Raw genomic sequence first — 17,374 nt, 5'->3', positions numbered from 1 at the left:
CACAGGGCCCAACGTGGGCCCCTCTCGGCCTCCCATCCCAGGCATCAGGGCCAACCCCGTCCCACGAGTCACCCCCGAGACGGCCTCTGCAAGGGCAGGGAGGTGAGCAGCTGTCACGTGGGCACCAGCGGCTCGGCAGCCGGAACCACGGGGCTGCCCACACAGGTCCCTCCCACCCGGGGGCCCAAAGACGGTGCCCGCCCGAAAGGTTTTGGGGGGGAGGACGGAGGTGGTGAGGGAGGCTTTCACCCAGACGGAGGAAGGCCCCACGTTCACTGTCCCCCCGATCCGGACGCGGACACGGGCAGATGAGGGGAGGCGGGCCTTACTGGGGTCCCAGGAAGCCCGGGGGGCCCATCCCGCCCAGGCACTCCGGGAAGGCCTGCGGGTCCGGGGACGTCCGAGCTGTTCATCCCGAAGCGGCCTGGCTCTCCGGGCAGGCCTGGGACGCCAGGGGGCCCAGGTGGGCCGGGGAAGCCTCGAGGGCCCTGGACACGGAAAACACAGAACCGTCACTGCATGCAGCACCGGCCGAAGGATGCCCACTGCCCCCCACCCCGCCAGGCCTCGCCGCCGCCCAACGGGCTCCGCTGGTGCTTGGGGACGTCAGGGCAGCGGCCACCCCGGCCAAGGGTCACTCACGCGGAGGCTCTCCAGGTCACCACCAAACCCGGACCCCTCCATGTCGACGAAGGTCTGAGGGGAGAGGCTGAGTCACCAGAAGCCCAGACGGCCCACCTGCGGTCAGCCGGCGAGGCCGCACCCCCGCGCCGAGCTCCCCCTCGAGCACCGGCCCTTGGCGCTAACTGTGCAGGACTGTCACAGTGACCTCGAGCCCCCCGACCCCCAAATGAAAACACCCGAGGCAGGGCAGGGACCAAGTGCCCGGGGCCTGCACACGCCCCCGGGAGGCCGGTTCCGGACCCGAGCAGTGTGGCGTCGGAAGCCGAGCACGATCAGAGGCCCCTTTGCTGGGACCTGGGTGGAAGAGGGAGGACTCACCAGCCTGTCAGGTCTGAAAGAGGGTCCGGGTGGCCCCGGAGGCCCTTGGGGTCCTGGGGGTCCCCTCGGCCCGACCCCAGGATCCCCCTGGGAACAGAAGACCCCTGTCACACCGGGGTTCACAGCCCCACCTCGGATCGCGCCCGCCCCATGCCCAGCCGGTTACCTCTCACCTTCTCGCCCTTGGGGCCCATGTCTCCCGGGGTTCCTGGGAAGCCCTGCGGCCCGGTGTCCCCCTGGAAGACAGAAGACAGAAGGCTCGGTCAGGAGTAGGCCCTGTGCCCATCACCGGCCAAGCCACCACCGACATGCGGCTCTGTGCCTACGGAGATGGGGCTGTCCTGGGGGCCGCAGGGGGGCACCACCAACCTCGGAGATGCGAGGCTGCCACCAGGGAGCAGCGGCCTGCAGAGGTGACCTTGGTGTCCCGGGGACACCAGGCCGGAGGGTGGCACCCTGCCCGTCACGTGTGTGCGTGCTCGCGTGTGCTGCGGGGGCGCTGAGGACAGGAGTGCCTCCGTGGGTGCTGCCTGGGTGAATGGGTGGAGGCCGCGCGGCCGGACCAGCCCTCTATGTGTTTGAGCATCCGCACGCAGGGCGCGTCGACTCGAGGCCCCAGCGCACCCCGACCCAGGAGCTGGCTAATCCAGGCGCCGGACCCTGGATGCCACACGTGCACACACGCACCCCGCGCTGCAGAGGCTCCCCGCAACGACTGAGCCAAGCTCGGTCCTCAAGCGCAGAGGCCGATGAAGGACAGGCTGAGTCCGCAAGAAACGTCCCCACCGTCCTTCCTGACGTCCCCCCGGGCGTCTGCCGTGTCTCCGCTCAGTCCTGAGAGCCTCCCTCCCTGCCTTCCCGTCACCATCTGTGGGTCTGTCGTTTCCCAAATCTTTATTTAAACCCTCTTGTGTCATTTTATTCTGTTATTATCAATGAATAGCATTTGTTGATTTTTAAAAATCCAAACTGTCTTGAGGTAGAAGCTGTCTTATCCACCGTGACGGCTGACGAGCCTGTGTTTCTCCTGCGAGCGCCTCTCTTCTCTCCGTGCTGCGTCCCCGCTGCACCGCCCGCCCCCAACTTCAGGCTGTTCCTCTCTCACCTCTAAGAATCTGGAAGCTTTACTTTCACTTCTTTCCTGGTAGCCTAAACGTCTCAATACACACGCATAACTGTATTTTTCTATCAACCGTTAGACTTATATTTTCTTAACAAAAGTTGCATTTTGAAAATGGCTTCATTTTGAAATCTCTTCAGTTTGTTGAGCTTAAAAACAGTCACTGGGTGGGAAAGAGGGGGAGCCTGGGGACTCATGCAAACGTCACAGATCACACAGGTTCTGAAAATAAGGCAACTTACAGGTTTCCCATCTTCGCCAGGATCACCCTGGAAAGTGGGAGAGAAACCATCAGTGACAGAAAATTACACCTGACCCCACCCCACGCTGAACATGGAAACGGACCCCTGTCCCCCCAGCCCCTCTGCTCCCACGAGAGGGTGGCTCTCGGCACGGGGCTGGAGAACCTTCCGTCCAGGGCACTGTGGCCACGTCCCTGCCCGTGGCCCTGGGCTGGCTCTGCCTGCCCCCTGGCCACCCGGCCACCCTCCCGCTGCACCCAGGGAAGGAAGCGGCCGTCCGGATCCCCAGGACCCTGCTTCCCTCTCCCCTCTGGCCAAGCCACCACCCCCCGCTGGACGAAACGGAGACAGTACTCACGGGCTCGCCATCCCTTCCGGGGGCGCCATCCTTACCCGGGGGCCCCGGGGGTCCCTGCGGCCCGGGAACGGGCTGTGCGTCGGGGCTCTGCACAGCCGGGCCTGCGGGACCCTGGGGACCGACCGGGCCGGGGGGACCCTGAGCGCCTGGTTCTCCTTTCTGCCCCTTCAGGCCTTGCTGGGGACGAAGAGGAGAGGGTACAGGCTGGGACGGGGGCACACACGCTCGCCTGCATCCTGGGCCGGGCCTGGGATCACACAGCAGGGGGGCACAGACAAGACAGGCGCAGGGGACAGGCAAGGGAACATGCTTGTGGACGCACACGGGGCCGGCATGTGGTGCCAGGATGCCCGGCGTCCCCTACACCCGCCCTTGTGCTCTGGCTGGGGAGCGTCCCCAGCTGTGGACACCCAGTGCTGCTGGCACCCGTGGGTACAAGGGGGCACAGAGGACGGCCAGGAGCCCCAGAACTCTGTCAGGGTCCCCGGTGAGCAGAGCAGGGGCTCCGCCTGCTCTGGGGTCCCCGTGGTGACCTCACCTCTTTCAGGCCGCCCCCAGGGCTCCACTCGCCCCCGTCCCACGTGGCGACTGTGCTCAAGCTGGGGAGGGTCTGAGCTGTAGGAGGCAGAGGTGGCCGTCAGACCGTCCCCAGGCTGCCTCCTGCCTGGCGCTCAGTCCTGGCCGGGCCCTGAGCCCGGGCTCCAGCTCCGCCCCTGCACTCGCGTTTCCCCTCCCGTCTGAGGGTCTGCAGAATCCTCGCGACCCTTCCCGCCTGAGCGCCAGGCGGCGGCACCCGGGAGCGAGAGCCCCCGAGACTCTGGCTCACGTGCGGGAAGTGCAGCGCTGTTCTGTGCGGTGACCTAACCCAAGTCTCCCCTCGCGCCCAACCGCGTCCCTGTGGCTTCCCTGCGGGGGATGGTGACGGTGGCGGTTCCAGGACCTGTGGAGGGTCGGTCCACCCACCAAATCCGGCCAAAGCCAGCCTCAGCCCAAGCTACGGGCGGTTCCCACAGAGCTGGGAAAGCAACAAAACGGCACAGAGAAGAGTGCCTGCGGCATGGACGCCTGGCCCCAGCACATCATCCTGCGCGTCCCCCCGCCCCCACCCCCGTCTGCGGGTTTTCCCTCCACTGGGTGCAAGATGGCGCCTCCCCTTTGTGATGGACAGGAATTTGGGGGTGGAGCTTGAGGCTGTTCCCCCGAAGCTTTCATCCAATAGCGTCAGCACCACCGAGTCAATTACAAAACGGGATTGAAGCCGCTTTCCAACGTCCCGCTTCCTGAGGGGTCTGTGCCCTTGTGAGGTCCTGATCTCACTCTGACAGTGCCGGGCGCTGAGCTTGGGGGCTGGACAGGACCTAAGTTTCCAGGGTCGCGCAGCTCTGGGAGACGTCCGTGCCCATTTCCAGAAGAATTCGGGGCCACAACCCCCCACGCCCACCTGCAGCCGCCCCTGGGCTCGCCCTGCTCAGTGCGCGAGCCGGCGGTGCCTGCTGGGGGCACTGTGGCCTCGGCCAGCCCCACCCCACCCGCGCAGACCTGCCAAGTCACAGGTCAGCCACCAGAGGGCACCCCATCCTGCCCCGGGACACCTCCCAGGCCTCTTCCTGATGTAAGGCAAAATTAAAATTCCTGCCTCAGAAACATTTAAAACCGCAAAAATGTCGCTCAGAGAAAGCAAAGGCCTAAATAAGCCAGAGGAGACAGAGCCTGAGTCCGGGGTCGGAAGACTCAACATTAGCTGGACGCCCAGGCCGGTCCCCACGCTGACCTGCAGCGTCCAAACCCTGGCAGCCCTTCTCAGAGAAACTGACATATGGATCGAAAATTCACACGAGACTGCGAAGCACACAGAACGCCCAAGCAGCTTCGTCAAGGCAGCGCGAGGCTGGAGGCCACCCACCACCCGAGCCCAGGCTGATCGCAAAGCCAAGTGATCGGGATCGTGTGCGACGCTGTGAAGACGGTGGGACAGGCCGCAACGGAGCACAGTCCAGACAGACCGACACACGCACAGCTGCTCGGCAAAGGCCCCGGGCAACGCAGAGGCGCAGCGCGCTCCTTCCAATACACGTGCTGGAGCCACGTGCGAGAACCACGTCCTGTGGATCGCAGGCCCGAGTGAAAGCCCAAGACTGGCTGGCTTCTCAGACGTGACGCCAGCACCGAGACCCATGAAGGACAAACTGCTGACTCTAATTTCATCCAAGTTAAAACCTTGTGCTCTTCTAAGTCACTATTAACAAGATGCAAAGGTAAGCCGCAGACTGAGGGGATATCTGACAAAGGAGTCGTGTGCAGAAGATAAAAGCTCTCAGAAGTCGATAACAGGAAAACAAACGGCACGTTAAAATTTGGGCGTGAGACTGGAACAGATTTTTATGAAAGAAGATATGGGAATAGCAACTGAAGGGAGATGTGGGCCCTGTGGCACGCAGCAACCTTCGTGGGCACCGGCACGCGGCCACGGGCAGCTGGGCATGAAGACACGGTCCACTTCCCAGGGTGGCCCGGGCGTCCGAGCCTGTGCACCCTCTGGGCCGCGCGTGGGGGGAGTCCCTGAGCCCACAAATGCTGCCCTACTTTGCAGAGGGCCTGAGCAGAGGCACCTCTGCACCTCTTCCCCGAAAACCAGCTCTCACATCCTCCTGGTGACCCCGCTGTCCCCAGGCTGGGAAGTAGCAGCACCCTTGGGACGGTCCCACAAATCCCTCAGGAGCAGCAGAAAGTGAGAAACAAAACACAGGAGAGACCACGTCCACGGAGCAGCTGAGGACCCGCAGCTGGGGCAGCGAGAGGGCGGGGCAGGCATGGGCCCTCCCCAGCAGGGCGTGCGTGTGACGGACGGGAGCCCCTCCTCTGCCACACGGACACAGACATGCGCTGGGTGCACACACTGAATGCACACGCACACCCCACTGACAAACACTCACACCACCCCAGCAGAGCTTTACCTCCTAACGAAGACACCGTGGCCTCCTCCTCAATTTCCTCAGTTCTGAAATCTTCCTGGCTGCCCACTCCAGCCAAGGGCGGAGAAGTGACTGGAGGGGCCTCGGGCAGCCCGGGTCCCAGGGGTGCGCCCTGGGGTGAGAGTGGGAAGCAGCTGTTATTCAGCGACGCGTGTGGCCCGTGAGCGCTGGCAAAGCTGTCAGGTTTACATGCGTTCAGTTGTAAAATGAGATGTTTATGGACTGCAGGGAAGTTATTCTTAAGCCACCAGAGACTCCGTCACAGACAGGAAGAAGCTCTGGCCCCTCCAGAGCCATTTTCTCCTGGAAACTCCGTCACAGACAGGAAGAGGCTCTAGGTCCCTCCGGAGCCATTTTCTCCTGGACAGCTCAGGGGATGGGGGTGTCCTCGCCCTGCAAGTCCCCAAACCCCCACACCTGGAGGGATGGCTGAGTGCCGGCCCTCCCCGCCCCCTGCAGGGCCCAGGACGGCCCCTCAGAGACTCAGGGAGCCCCAGTTCCTGCCTGTGGTCCGGACAGTGACGGGCACGTAGCCATCACCATGTTGGACGCCCACAGAGGGAGGGAGCCTCTGTGTTCACTGCACAAGGGGAGGGGTGGCCCTGCTCTGTGAGCCCGCTTCCCTGTCCCCAGAGGCACCCGGAGCTGCGAGGACGTGGGCACAGGCGCAGTGAAGACGCTTCCCGTGACCAGCCGTCCACACCTGGCACAAGCTCCCTGGCAACAGTGCTCGGGAGATGGTGCTGGTCTAGGTGCCCGGGACGGCATGCCTGTGAGGCCTGTCCAAGGGCTCCCCCACTGCCCGGTGGGCAAGCGGCACCTGGCGCTGGACACCAGGCCTTCCCCCTACAGCCACAACCCTCCGATATGGGGAGGGTCCCCAGGGACCCGGAGCTGGTCAGCCGCTGACACCTCAGACCCCATGGGCGGGGGAGGGCGGAGGCACGGAGGACCACGGAGAGCACGCAGGGGGTGCTGAGAGGTCGAGGGTGCCCTGGACCAGGCTGGGCCCCGCACAGAGGCTTCCGCACGGCCCCTCCTCCCTCCCATACTGCGGCCTCGGTCAGATTTTCTGAAGCAGGAGCTGGCAGGGATGGCTTCCTAGTTAGCGCACTGCAGGCCGGATGACTCTTTCCATCTCTGGCTGCCCCCGCCTCCACTCTGTTAAGAGAGGCCCCGTGGGGCTTCCTGGTGGCGCAGTGGTTGGGAGTCCGCCTGCTGATGCAGGGGACGTGGGTTCGCGCCCCGGTCCGGGAAGATCCCACATGCCGCGGAGTGGCTGGGCCCGTGAGCCATGGCCGCTGAGCCTGCGCGTCCGGAGCCTGTGCTCCGCAACGGGAGAGGCCACAACAGTGAGGGGCCCGCGTACCACAAAAAAAAAAAAAAAAAAAAAAGAGAGGCCCCGTGGCTGCAGCGCTTCACGCCTTGGCACCGGCACAGTGGGGACGCCGCCGTCGCCGCAGTTTGTGCCCAGGGCCCCTGGGTGGAGATGGCTGAGGAGTGGACGGGCCACATGACCCCCGGCAGGGCCAGGGTGGGCACCACCCTCTGACACCCTCCAGGGGGCGGCCGGGCGCCAGAGCTAGCGCGGCTCCCCGAGAGCTGCCCTGGCCAGTGCAGGGAGCCCCAGCGTCCCTGGCGTGCGGGGGGCCGCCAACCGTCCACCCCAGGGCAGCTCAGCACTCCATCCCATCACGGCCCCTCAACGCCCAAGCCCTAAGAGGAGGCGATCTGTCCAAACAGGAGAAGGCGATGTCCCTGTCACGCCCGAGACACCCCCAGCCCTGTGTGTGGCTTTGGGCCGTGTGGGCTACAGAGCGGGGTTGGCCCCTTAGTCCCTTACGGCCCCACAAGCTGACGGGAGATGCAAACAGATGCCAAGGTCAATCAGACAACCGCACGAGGTCTGGACCAGACCCCGGATTCGAAAGAACGTTCCCCCAGAGGAGGCTCAGCCGGAAGGCGCGCCGGCCGCTCGGCCAGAGCTCTAGGCCCCCGTCTCCAGCGGGCATTTGTCTTGGCCGCCCAGGAGCCCTTAGAATTCGCACACGCGTGTGCACACGTGTCCCCGACACCCCACCCTGAGGGCCCCGGCACTCACCAACTCCTCCCCGATACGCTCCCAGGTCTCCGCAAGCCCGCTGCCCAAGTCTCCTGACGCCTGCAGGGTTGACAGGAAACAAGCCAGTGACTGAAGCCCCCAGCCCCCTGGGAGCTGAGGGCGGGGGGAGAGGGCAGGCTGGGTGTGGGGGTCAGGGTGGTCCTCGACAGGGCACGTGTCCATCAGACCACTTAGAACAAAAGGCCTGCGGGAAGTGAGCTCAGCGACTGGCCGGACACACAGACCCACACAAAGCGCATTCCTTCCTCTCCACGGGCCATCCTGTCCCGGGACGCTGTCCTGGGAAACGGCCGAGAGGGGAGGCCCCGCCCAGGGACCCTCGGGGGCTGGGACTCAGTGTGAAGGTCATGCCCCCTCTCGCCTGCCCTGCTCCCTGCACACGGCTGAGACCTGGGTTTGCCCTGGGGACACAGGTCTCCTGCCCGTCTGTTCTTCACACACCAGAAGTGGTGTGCTTTCTGCCTTAGGTGCCACGGGACAGTGTGCACGTGCACGCACACACACACCACATACTACTGCACGCGCGCGCACACACACACGCTACTGCACACACACTACTGCACACTACTGCACGTGCGCACACACACTACTGCACGCGCACACACTACTGCACACGCACACACCGCACACACTACTGCACACGCGTGCACACACACTACTGCACGCGCACACACACACTACTGCACACACACACTACTGCACACACACACTGCTGCACACACGCACACACATACTGCACACGCACACACACTACTGCACACGCACACACATACTGCACACACGCACGCACACACACTACTGCACACGCACACACATATTTTTTGCTCTGGTGACTACTAGTGACTCTATCGCCAACTGGCTATCCTAGGGGTGATTTTTAACCTTTAGGTTCTGGAAGCGTTTCTGTGTGGAGAGTTCTAGGCAAGGGAGGTTCTTTCTCAGGTTACAGGTAGATAGAAACGAATCCCAAGTAACATCGACCCAAAGCGGCACCTTTCCAAAGAGACCTTTCCGGCCCCGTTACTTCGGGTTCCCAGGCGAGGCCACCCCGCTCCCGGCCTTGAGTCCCTCCTCCCACAAGGTGGGGGCGGGGAGGGAGCCCCTGCCTGAGCCCGGGCAGCGGCCACTCACCCTATCGTCATCGTCCTTCTCATCCTCATCCAGGCAGTGCAGGGGGCTCACCTGGGGGTCCTCACGCAGCCTCAGGTCCGAGATCAGGCCCTGCACAGAGGGGAAGGTCACCAGGGGTCCCAAGGCAGGAGGCCCAGGGCGCAGGGAGACCCCGACTCAAGCTGCAGCCAGCTCAGAGCCCGGCACGTCTGAGGCCAACCCCAGGGGTAGCACCACAGCGGGGGACGCCACAGCGGGCGGCATCACTCCCTCCCTCCTCCCCTCTTCAGCATGAACGCTCATCCCCTGCTCGCAGGCTCCGCGCTCCCTCCGTGGCCCCAGCCCCACACTAGGTGCCAGGACACAGCACAGACACATCTCTCGGGTCCCAGTGCAGAGAACAGGCCAGCAGTGTGCAGTGTCCTTGGAGGTGGTGTCCCCTCGGGGCACGAGGCAGGCGGCACTGGCCGGGGGGAGGTCGGGGCAGCAGGCACGGAGAAGATGCGGGACCCCCGCTCCTACAGAAAGCCCAGCGCTGGGGCAGGGCCACCACCAGCTGGAATGGCACGATGGCCGAGGACCTCAGCCTGGCTGCGCCGGGGCCTTTGCCATGAGGTCTCCTGTTCCCCAGAGGGTGACACAACCACAGGTTCTGAATCGCCGCTGAGATCGCGGAGACACGTGCGTGAGGCCGCTGGACCCCGGGCCTTTGGCGCCCTTTCTAGAAGCTTCCCTGCCTGGGCGTTACGAGTATCTACACATGCTTGCCCGGTATTTCTTTTGTTTTCATTTTAATCCACGGGATTTATCAGTGCATCTTCTCCTGAATAGAGACATTTCATCGAGTCTAAGATGCACGTTTTCACAGCTCTTAATACAGACCAGTTTAGGTCAGGGGCTGGCAAACGTTCTCAGTCAAGGGCCAGATGGTGCATTTCCAGGTCTTTGCTGCCGCTGCTCTGCGGCTGTGTCGGGAAGCTGACCACAGATGGTTGGTGGACGCTGGACGCAGCTGCTCCCACCAGACCATACAGGACACTCAAACATTCACACCTCACAAAGTACTCGTCTTCTTTTGGTTTTTGCAGCCACTTAAACATGCAGAAGCCTTTCTAGTCGTGGGCTGTATTAAAATAGGTGGCGGGCGGGATGTCCTCGGGCCGTGTGCCGACCGGTCAGGTTACTGTTTACCCCCTAAGTGCCCTTCACACTCCCTTTATCACTGATCCCCTGTCTCACGGCCATCCTGCTCCACGCGTGACCACAAGCTGACAAACACCCCCGCGCGTCCCCATGAGCCCTCGCCTGAGGGCTCCACGCCTCCCTCTGGGCCCAGCTCAGGCCACCTCCTCCAGGAAGCCCCACGGGCTCCCTCCCAAGGATCAGCACCTCCGGACCCCAGTTCTGCCCGGCTCCATACTCCCCCTTGCACCTCCACTCCCACTGATAGAGGCCTACAGGGTAGGACACCCCACCTCCTTGCGTGTGTTTGTGTGTACACATCGCGTGTGTCACGTGCACGTGGATGTGCGCACGTATACATGAGTGTATAAGTGTGTCGTGCAGGTACGCGCGTCATTGTGTGTGAGCGTGCCCCTGCATCCACATGCTTGTATGTGCACACGTGGGTGTGTATGTGCACAGGTGTGTGTGCACGTTCAGGCGAATGAGGTCAGCTGGCCCGGGGGGGGCTGAGGGAGAACCCCACAGCCCCCAGTTACATGAGGTCCTCATGTCCCCAACACAACTCCCAGCCAGGCCTGCGGGGAGGGGAGGGGGCCAAAGACACAGGCGGAGAGGAGGTACAGGCGGGGGGTTCAGCTCCGCAGCGCACGTGGACCGCCCCCCTTTCTCAAGTGAGCACGGGGGCTGGCCTCAGGGGCGGTGGGCCCTGCTCGGGGCTCCCAAAACTGCTGCGGCCTCACCAGCCGACGGGGGCACCAAGTCGCCGACAATGGCGTCCTGTCGCTGGTTGATCTCCGAAGGTGGCGAGAACAGTGTCCATTGGTGGGAACACGGGCCACGTTCACTGTTTTCCCCACCTGACCGCAGCTCATTTCAGAAGCTCTAAGGCAGAAGCGCCCGTGGCTTCGTGGCCAAGGCTCATCCTGCCTGGCGAGCCCCTCCTGCAGCTCCGACCCTCACACCGTGGCAGGAGGCTGCACGCTTCTCACACTCAGGATGACCAGCGGTTCCAGAAGGTTCTGCAGGATGGCCTGGTGTGGACCAGCACCTGCCTGGTAATGTCTGGGCCTCCAGGGGAAGCTGACAGATCACAGGGCTGGGGGGCAGGGGTCTCGGTCAGCACTGCCGTCCAGGAGCCTGTCCCCTGGCTGGCGGGAGGGAGGTGGCAGCGTCTTCCCGGAAGTGACCAGGCCTGTGGAGTGCAGCCTCCCTCAGTCTGAGGTTAGCCCATTGTTTCAGCTGAACCAGCGCAGACACCTATGTCCAAAGCTGAGTCCAGCTGCTTCTGCCCTTCACATCCAGCTCCATCCTTGCCTGCCCTGGGTCCCCCGTCACTGGCCCCCTGAGAGCAGAAAGCCACGGTCTTCTCTGGAGCCTTGAACCAGCCTGCAGAGTCCCTGCAAGGCCCACAGCCAGGGTGGAGCTGGCCCCTTCTCACTGCAGCCACTGGGGAGCTGAGGCTGTGTCCAGGGCTGTACATCACTGGCGGGACACAGGATGGCCTGCCTGACCACGGGACTGTGTAGGCATCGGGGTCCCTGGGCCCCGTGTGGTACGTGGATCCTACGGGCAGAACCTGGTCGCGGGTAGAGGAGAGGCTGTGAGGGGCTGGCAGCCTGCAGACCACCCAGGGCTGGAGCTCCGGTCTGAAGAGGGACGGTCCACCCGGCCGTGATGAGGGGATTCGGCCGTGGGCAGTGGCTGGTCTGTTCCCCCCTGGAATCCTGAGATGCTCCAGCCACCAGGGAGGGCAGTGAGCTGCCGGGAGGGGCGTGTGGAGGTCTGTGTGCGGGAGGGCACACGTGTGTGCATGCACGGGGGTTGGTCACTGGGCTCAGGTCAGTGGCAGGAGCATGTTGGGGATGGAAATTCTCGGCCCACCCACAGCCCTGCTGGAGGAGGGACAGGGCTTCTCCAGGCGACAGAGAATCACACCAGGGGCGGCACGAGGGGCCAGACGTTCAATTTCTAGAAAAGCCACGCTCTGAACAGCACCGGGGCACTTCGTGTGTGACAGCGATGCGGGAAGGTCCCGAGGCTCCTGGCAGGCAGAGGGCATCTGGGCATGACCGTCCCCACACGGACACTGTCCCGTGAGGCGAGGGTCCCACACCAGCCGGCATCAGGCCAGCCACTCAGCAACAGGCTGCCGGACGCCGGGAGGAATGGGGAGGACACGCCCAAGGCCATGCTCAGCTGGGAAGACGCCAGCAGCACAAAGGCCACAGACCCGCTGCACACGCTGGACGGACTTGCAAGCAGAGGTTGTGAAATCCAGACCGTCTGAAATCTGTCCAGTTGCTGCCTCACTAGGGCCACTGGGCTTAGAGTTGTGTGCAGACGACCAGAGCCCCACGCCGTGAAAGCGCATCCCTAGTCACTGGTGCTGGGTCCATCTCCCTGGGACCCCAGCTCCGGGCACCCCAGCGTTCCCCAGGGGGCCTCCCACACCCCTGAGGGGTGCCAGGGTGTCTGCTGCATCTGGAAGGGCCATGTCCTGGCCCAGGGCAGTGGGGCTGAGCAAGCCTGGACAGGGGGTGGGTGGGGCCCAGCCCTCCTGGGCCTGCTTCGCCCGTCCTCACCCCCGGCCCCTCCCTCCTCTGCTGGCTGACCCCCAGGTTGCCTGGTCCCTTGTCACCTACCCCGGCTGTCTCTGTGATTGGCCCACACCACCACTGTCCCATGTCCCGTATGTCCTGAACTGAGTGGCTTCTGACCAGCTTCCCGTACCAAGCCCCAACTCCTCAACTATTCGCGTCAAATTCTATTACAAGGAACTCTCTCCCCATTTCTCCATTTCATGAAGTCAGGGAATTGCGTGACTGCTGCAGGACTGTGACCAGTTACAGTACGGGTCCAGGTCAGTTCAGATGACTGACAGAGGAGTATTGGGAGAAGCTGGTGACAGTGACCTCTGGTGCCCCGAGTTGTCCCTCAGTCAGGGCCAGCAGGTCTGGTGTGGCTGGACTTGGGGGCCACAGCGAGAGGACTAAGGGGTGTCAGAGGATGCCAGCACTTTCCCTGCCCGCTGTGCTCCATCCTTGGGGCCAAGCCTACCCAAACCTAGCGTGGCTGGTGGACACCCTCTTAGCTTCAGTGGGCCAGTCACTTATTCCTTATATAACGTGGCCAACAAAGCCGCCTGCTGAGGAAAATTCACAGCCTCCAGCGCCCTCATCACAGAACAAAAGCAGTGAATGTTCAACACGAGGTGCACAGCTGGGCCGTGTCTCTTGTTCCCAAGCACAGTCTTGCCCTGGCCCAGTACCAGTTTCAGACGAGGGTCCCAGGAGGTCTGAAAAAACAGATGACTAAACCTCAACAGAAACCGGGGTAAAGAGGAAGGTGGCTTCATAAAGAGAAAAGCCAACGGGAATGAGAAAACAGGAACACTTTCAACAAAGAGAAATTAAGTCGCGAAAATTCAACTACATAGTGTTTGAAATAGTTAAAAAAAAAAAAGAATGAGGTCAATAACCACCGAAAAAGAATTGGAAGTAACATTTTAAGCAGAATGTTGCAACAACTGGGTGGGATTGGGGATTTCCCAAGAGATATTTATTACAAACTAAGCTCAAGAAGAAGAATGAACGTGAAAGACCAAGGACGTTCCTAATATTTGTGACGGGAGAAAAGAGCACAGGGTCTGCAAGGACCTCAGGAGGGGGGCCGGGCTGAGTGCTGGGTGGTCGGCGAGGGGCTGAGCACCCTGCTCCGGAGACCATCGGGGGGGACACCCTGGCTCATTCCGCACCCGAAGCTCTGTGCTCATCCGGGCCAAGTCTTCGCAGTCACACGTGTGAGTGATGTTTCCCCAGGAGTCTGAATTCAGAAAGGCTGACAAACCCTGTCCTAAACCCGTCTTGTCTACTCCTCCCCCCAGACAACACGCTTCACCTCTCACTTGGCTGGAGTCTGATCAAACTCCCAGAGAGAGATTCCTGGAACTGGAGTCCGAGGGGACAGAGAAGCCACTCCACACTGGACCCAGCTGGAAGTGGCATGTTACGGCAGGGGGAGGGGCAGCACCCTAACCCTGGTAAGCAGGGCTCCAGACAGAGCCGGACAGTGCCCTCTGCTTCTGTCTCTTTAATCTTCAAAGATTTTTCTGGGTGTCTATTCCAGGCCAGATTTAACCACATAAACACTTTAAATATCCCAATGGTTAAAAAGAATGACTAGGTGAAAAGGCAAATGAAAAACTGGGAAATAAAATCTGCAGTGTATAAAACAAATGATCAGTGTCTTAAATACATAAAGAGTTCATATAAACCAATAAGAAACAACGGAAGCCATTAAAACAAAAATGCAAAGGACATAAACGGCTAGCCACGAGAAGAAATACAAACATCCAGTAAACACGGGAAACATTAAAGTTTGTTTTCACTCACAACTAGGAAATGCAAATTAAAACACCCAGACACTGTTTGCCTACGTATCTAACTGGCAAGTGTGTTTTGCACAGACGACCCCAGCCTGGTGAGCCCCTCTGGCTGTCCTCGAGGCAGGAAGGTGGTGACCTCTGTTAGCACCGTGAGACAGGCAACCCATCCCCACCAGCACATGAGCAACTTTTCTTTTAAAGTGTTAAAGAAACATGGAACTTATGGGAGAGATTTCCGTCTGGAAAAGCGTGGGAAATCTCACGACTCGCCAGCCCACACCGCCCCTCCCTAGACGGAACGGCTCTCTCCAACTTCTCTCCAGTTAAACAAGTTTGAGGATCAACATGAAAACACGAAGAGGCCCAGTTTGGTATCAAAGTCCTGCTGGCTCCCAGACCCCATGGGTGAGAGTTCCTGCCAAAGGTGAAAGGTCAGCTTTCAGAACCGAGTCACCAGGACTTAGAACAACTTTAACCAAGCAGCCTTTGTCTGGGCAATAATTAACTTTCTGTCCCCTGGGGACACATCCCCCATCAGCACACACAGGGACCCCTGTCTGGACCACCGGGCGGGGCGGGCCAGCTGCAGAGTGGCTGCAATGTTAGAATTCAGGGACTCGTGGGTCAGTGCCTGCTGGGGGTGCCCACGCACTGCTTCCAGGAGGCGTGCTCCAGCTAAAGGTTCCAAGAACTGCGAGGGCCGAGGGCCCAGGAGAAAGACCCCACTAGGATCTGGGATCTGCCTCCCCCCAGAAGTGAAGGCCAGGGCCAGGCCTGGGGGAAGGGGCTTCTGGGGACATGGTAGAGACCGCCACATGCCGGTCACCACTGGGGAAATTCTGCCCACGCTGCTCTGAAGCGGAGGCCTGCCCTGGGCTCACCGGCCATGGGGCCACTGCACAGTCTGGCAAAAATAATAACCAGCACAATGAATGTTGGTGCGTGGCATGAACCCCCTGGCCCACACTCAGCGCTCCACTGCCGTCTTGAAATTCTTCATTTTCACTGTGTGCGGTCTGCTGCTGGGCCTGGACAAAGCCCCCGCTCACGGATGGGGGGAGCACCACACCCACGTGCAGACACACATATGCACACATGGGGTGGGGCCCCTGCCGGTGGCAGACGTGGGTATCCAGTGAAGAAGGCAGTCCCAGAGCAGCAGGGGAATAAAGCCCAGGGGGAGCTGGGTGGACCAAGGGCCTGCTCCCCCGGGGTTTTCCTGTCCCCGGAGCCCCTGCCGCAGCAGGTGGGAGCAACCATCGTCCCCATCCCCAGCCCGCCCCCTGCCCCGGTGCGGGCGGCCATCGCGGTTACCTGGAACTTGTCAGGGTCTGCTCGGCCAGCCTGGGCCACGAAGAGGCGGGCGTCGGGCTCCAGCTGCAGGCCGCGTGGGGAGCGCGCCAGGGGCTGGCGCTGGACCTCCTTGCAGTCCACGAAGAGCGCGGCATGTGCGCCGTCCACAGCGATGGCCAGGCGCGTCCAGCGACCGTCCAGCGCGGGCAGCGTGAAGCTGGCGGCCGTGTGAGTGCGGGCGGCACCGGGCTCGGTGTAGAGCAGCTGCACCTGCTGCCACGCCCCGCGCGCCGCCGCCAGCTTCACGCCCACCAGGACCACCGCCCGCGCCGCGTCCGTGACCGCGAAGAGCACGCCCGCGCGCGCCGAGGCCGGCCGCACGTGCACCAGCAGGGAGAAGTGCTGGAAGAACGTGCTGGGCAGGAGGCTCCGGGCCGCCCAGCCGTCACCACCCACGTCCGCGCCGAACTCGTAGGCGGGCCCCACGTCAGGGTCGTGCACCAGGGCCACCTGCCGCGGCAGGGGCTCCCCGAGCAGCGGCTGGAGCCCCACCTCCATGACCTGGCTCTCTGTGGAGAGAAAGACAGCAGTGAGGCCGCGCACCTCCAGGGAAACCGAGGCCCGGCCGGCCTCCCGCCCGCCAGCGGGGCACGACAGCCACCTGCCCGTCCAGGCGCCACGCCCGCCCCCACAGGCTCGCTGCTTCCAAGTGGGGCGCAGAGACCCTCCCAAATTAGCGTGGTGGGAGGGGCAGGGGCACTGCCCGCTGGGGACCCTGTCCCCCGTTAGCACACGGAGCCACTGCCAGGTGCCGAGGGCTTGAGCCCGCCCCTGTTCCCACACTGGAACCACAGGAGGAACGCAGCAGACGCTGGTCAAGGTACCCTCACCCACCCCGGACACTGGTGTAACTTCAAGACATCGAAACGTTACAAAAAAGAGAGAGATGCACACAGGGGGTGCCCTGAGCTGCGTCTACACTAGGAACGTCCCGGAAACGAGTTACACTCCTAGGAAGGGAGGCCGTAAAAGGGGCCGCGTTTCTTGGGGGGCCCTTCTTAGCTGTGGTCTCCAAGTCTGCTCACACTTGGTACCGCAAACTCCGCCCCCGCCTCCCAGGTTGCTGGGGGTCCTCCCAGCTGGTGGCTGCTTCGGGGGCTCCTCACTGCCCAGTGTCCACACCAGGCGCCACACACGACCGCCCGACCGGGACAGGGCTGCCTGATGGACCACCCTGGCCTCCTCCCTCACCGACCGCCACACTCTCGGCCCCACACCGCTCCACCCATCCTCTCAGTTACCCCGCGGGCTTTCGTCCCTCTGCCTCCTCGTGTGGTCAGCGACCCCCCCACCAAAAGGAGCCCACTCGGCGGCACAGGCCCAGGCTGGGACATGGCCACGGCGCCTGGACCCGCCCGAGCCGTGGGTACAGCAGGGACACTGCTGCTTCCTGGGCGTGTAGGGGCCACTAGTGGCCTGGACTGATGATTGCTGGGACCGGGGGTGTCCAGGGCTGGGGGCGGCAAGGCCCACCTCTCTGTACAGGGGATGTGGTCAATGGCCACCCCAGGAGGGGGAAACACCAT

At 62.5% G+C, this 17,374-nt stretch overlaps 1 protein-coding gene across 3 annotated transcripts in view; it reads right to left on the bottom strand.

The window, feature by feature from the left end:
- The window catches only part of COL18A1 (collagen type XVIII alpha 1 chain), a 97,421-nt gene that overhangs the window by 20,692 nt on the left and 59,355 nt on the right, over window positions 1-17,374 (bottom strand). For all 3 annotated transcript variants that reach the window (XM_082655682.1, XM_082655680.1, XM_082655681.1), the window contains 11 exons: window positions 15,810-16,357; window positions 8,948-9,037; window positions 7,796-7,855; window positions 5,677-5,806; window positions 3,261-3,337; window positions 2,723-2,899; window positions 2,365-2,391; window positions 1,176-1,238; window positions 1,003-1,089; window positions 643-696; window positions 330-488 (listed from right to left, as the gene is read on the bottom strand). In XM_082655682.1, coding sequence (XP_082511808.1) covers window positions 330-488; window positions 643-696; window positions 1,003-1,089; window positions 1,176-1,238; window positions 2,365-2,391; window positions 2,723-2,899; window positions 3,261-3,337; window positions 5,677-5,806; window positions 7,796-7,855; window positions 8,948-9,037; window positions 15,810-16,357 — 1,472 coding nt within the window. The remainder of the gene's footprint in view (window positions 1-329; window positions 489-642; window positions 697-1,002; window positions 1,090-1,175; window positions 1,239-2,364; window positions 2,392-2,722; window positions 2,900-3,260; window positions 3,338-5,676; window positions 5,807-7,795; window positions 7,856-8,947; window positions 9,038-15,809; window positions 16,358-17,374) is intronic.

The sequence above is a fragment of the Grampus griseus genome, assembly GCF_964374135.1.
Source record: "Grampus griseus genome assembly, chromosome: 5".
NCBI classification, from domain to species: Eukaryota; Metazoa; Chordata; class Mammalia; order Artiodactyla; family Delphinidae; genus Grampus; species Grampus griseus.
The sequence above is the reverse complement of the archived record's forward strand: the minus strand, read 5'-3'. Positions and strand labels throughout refer to the sequence as shown.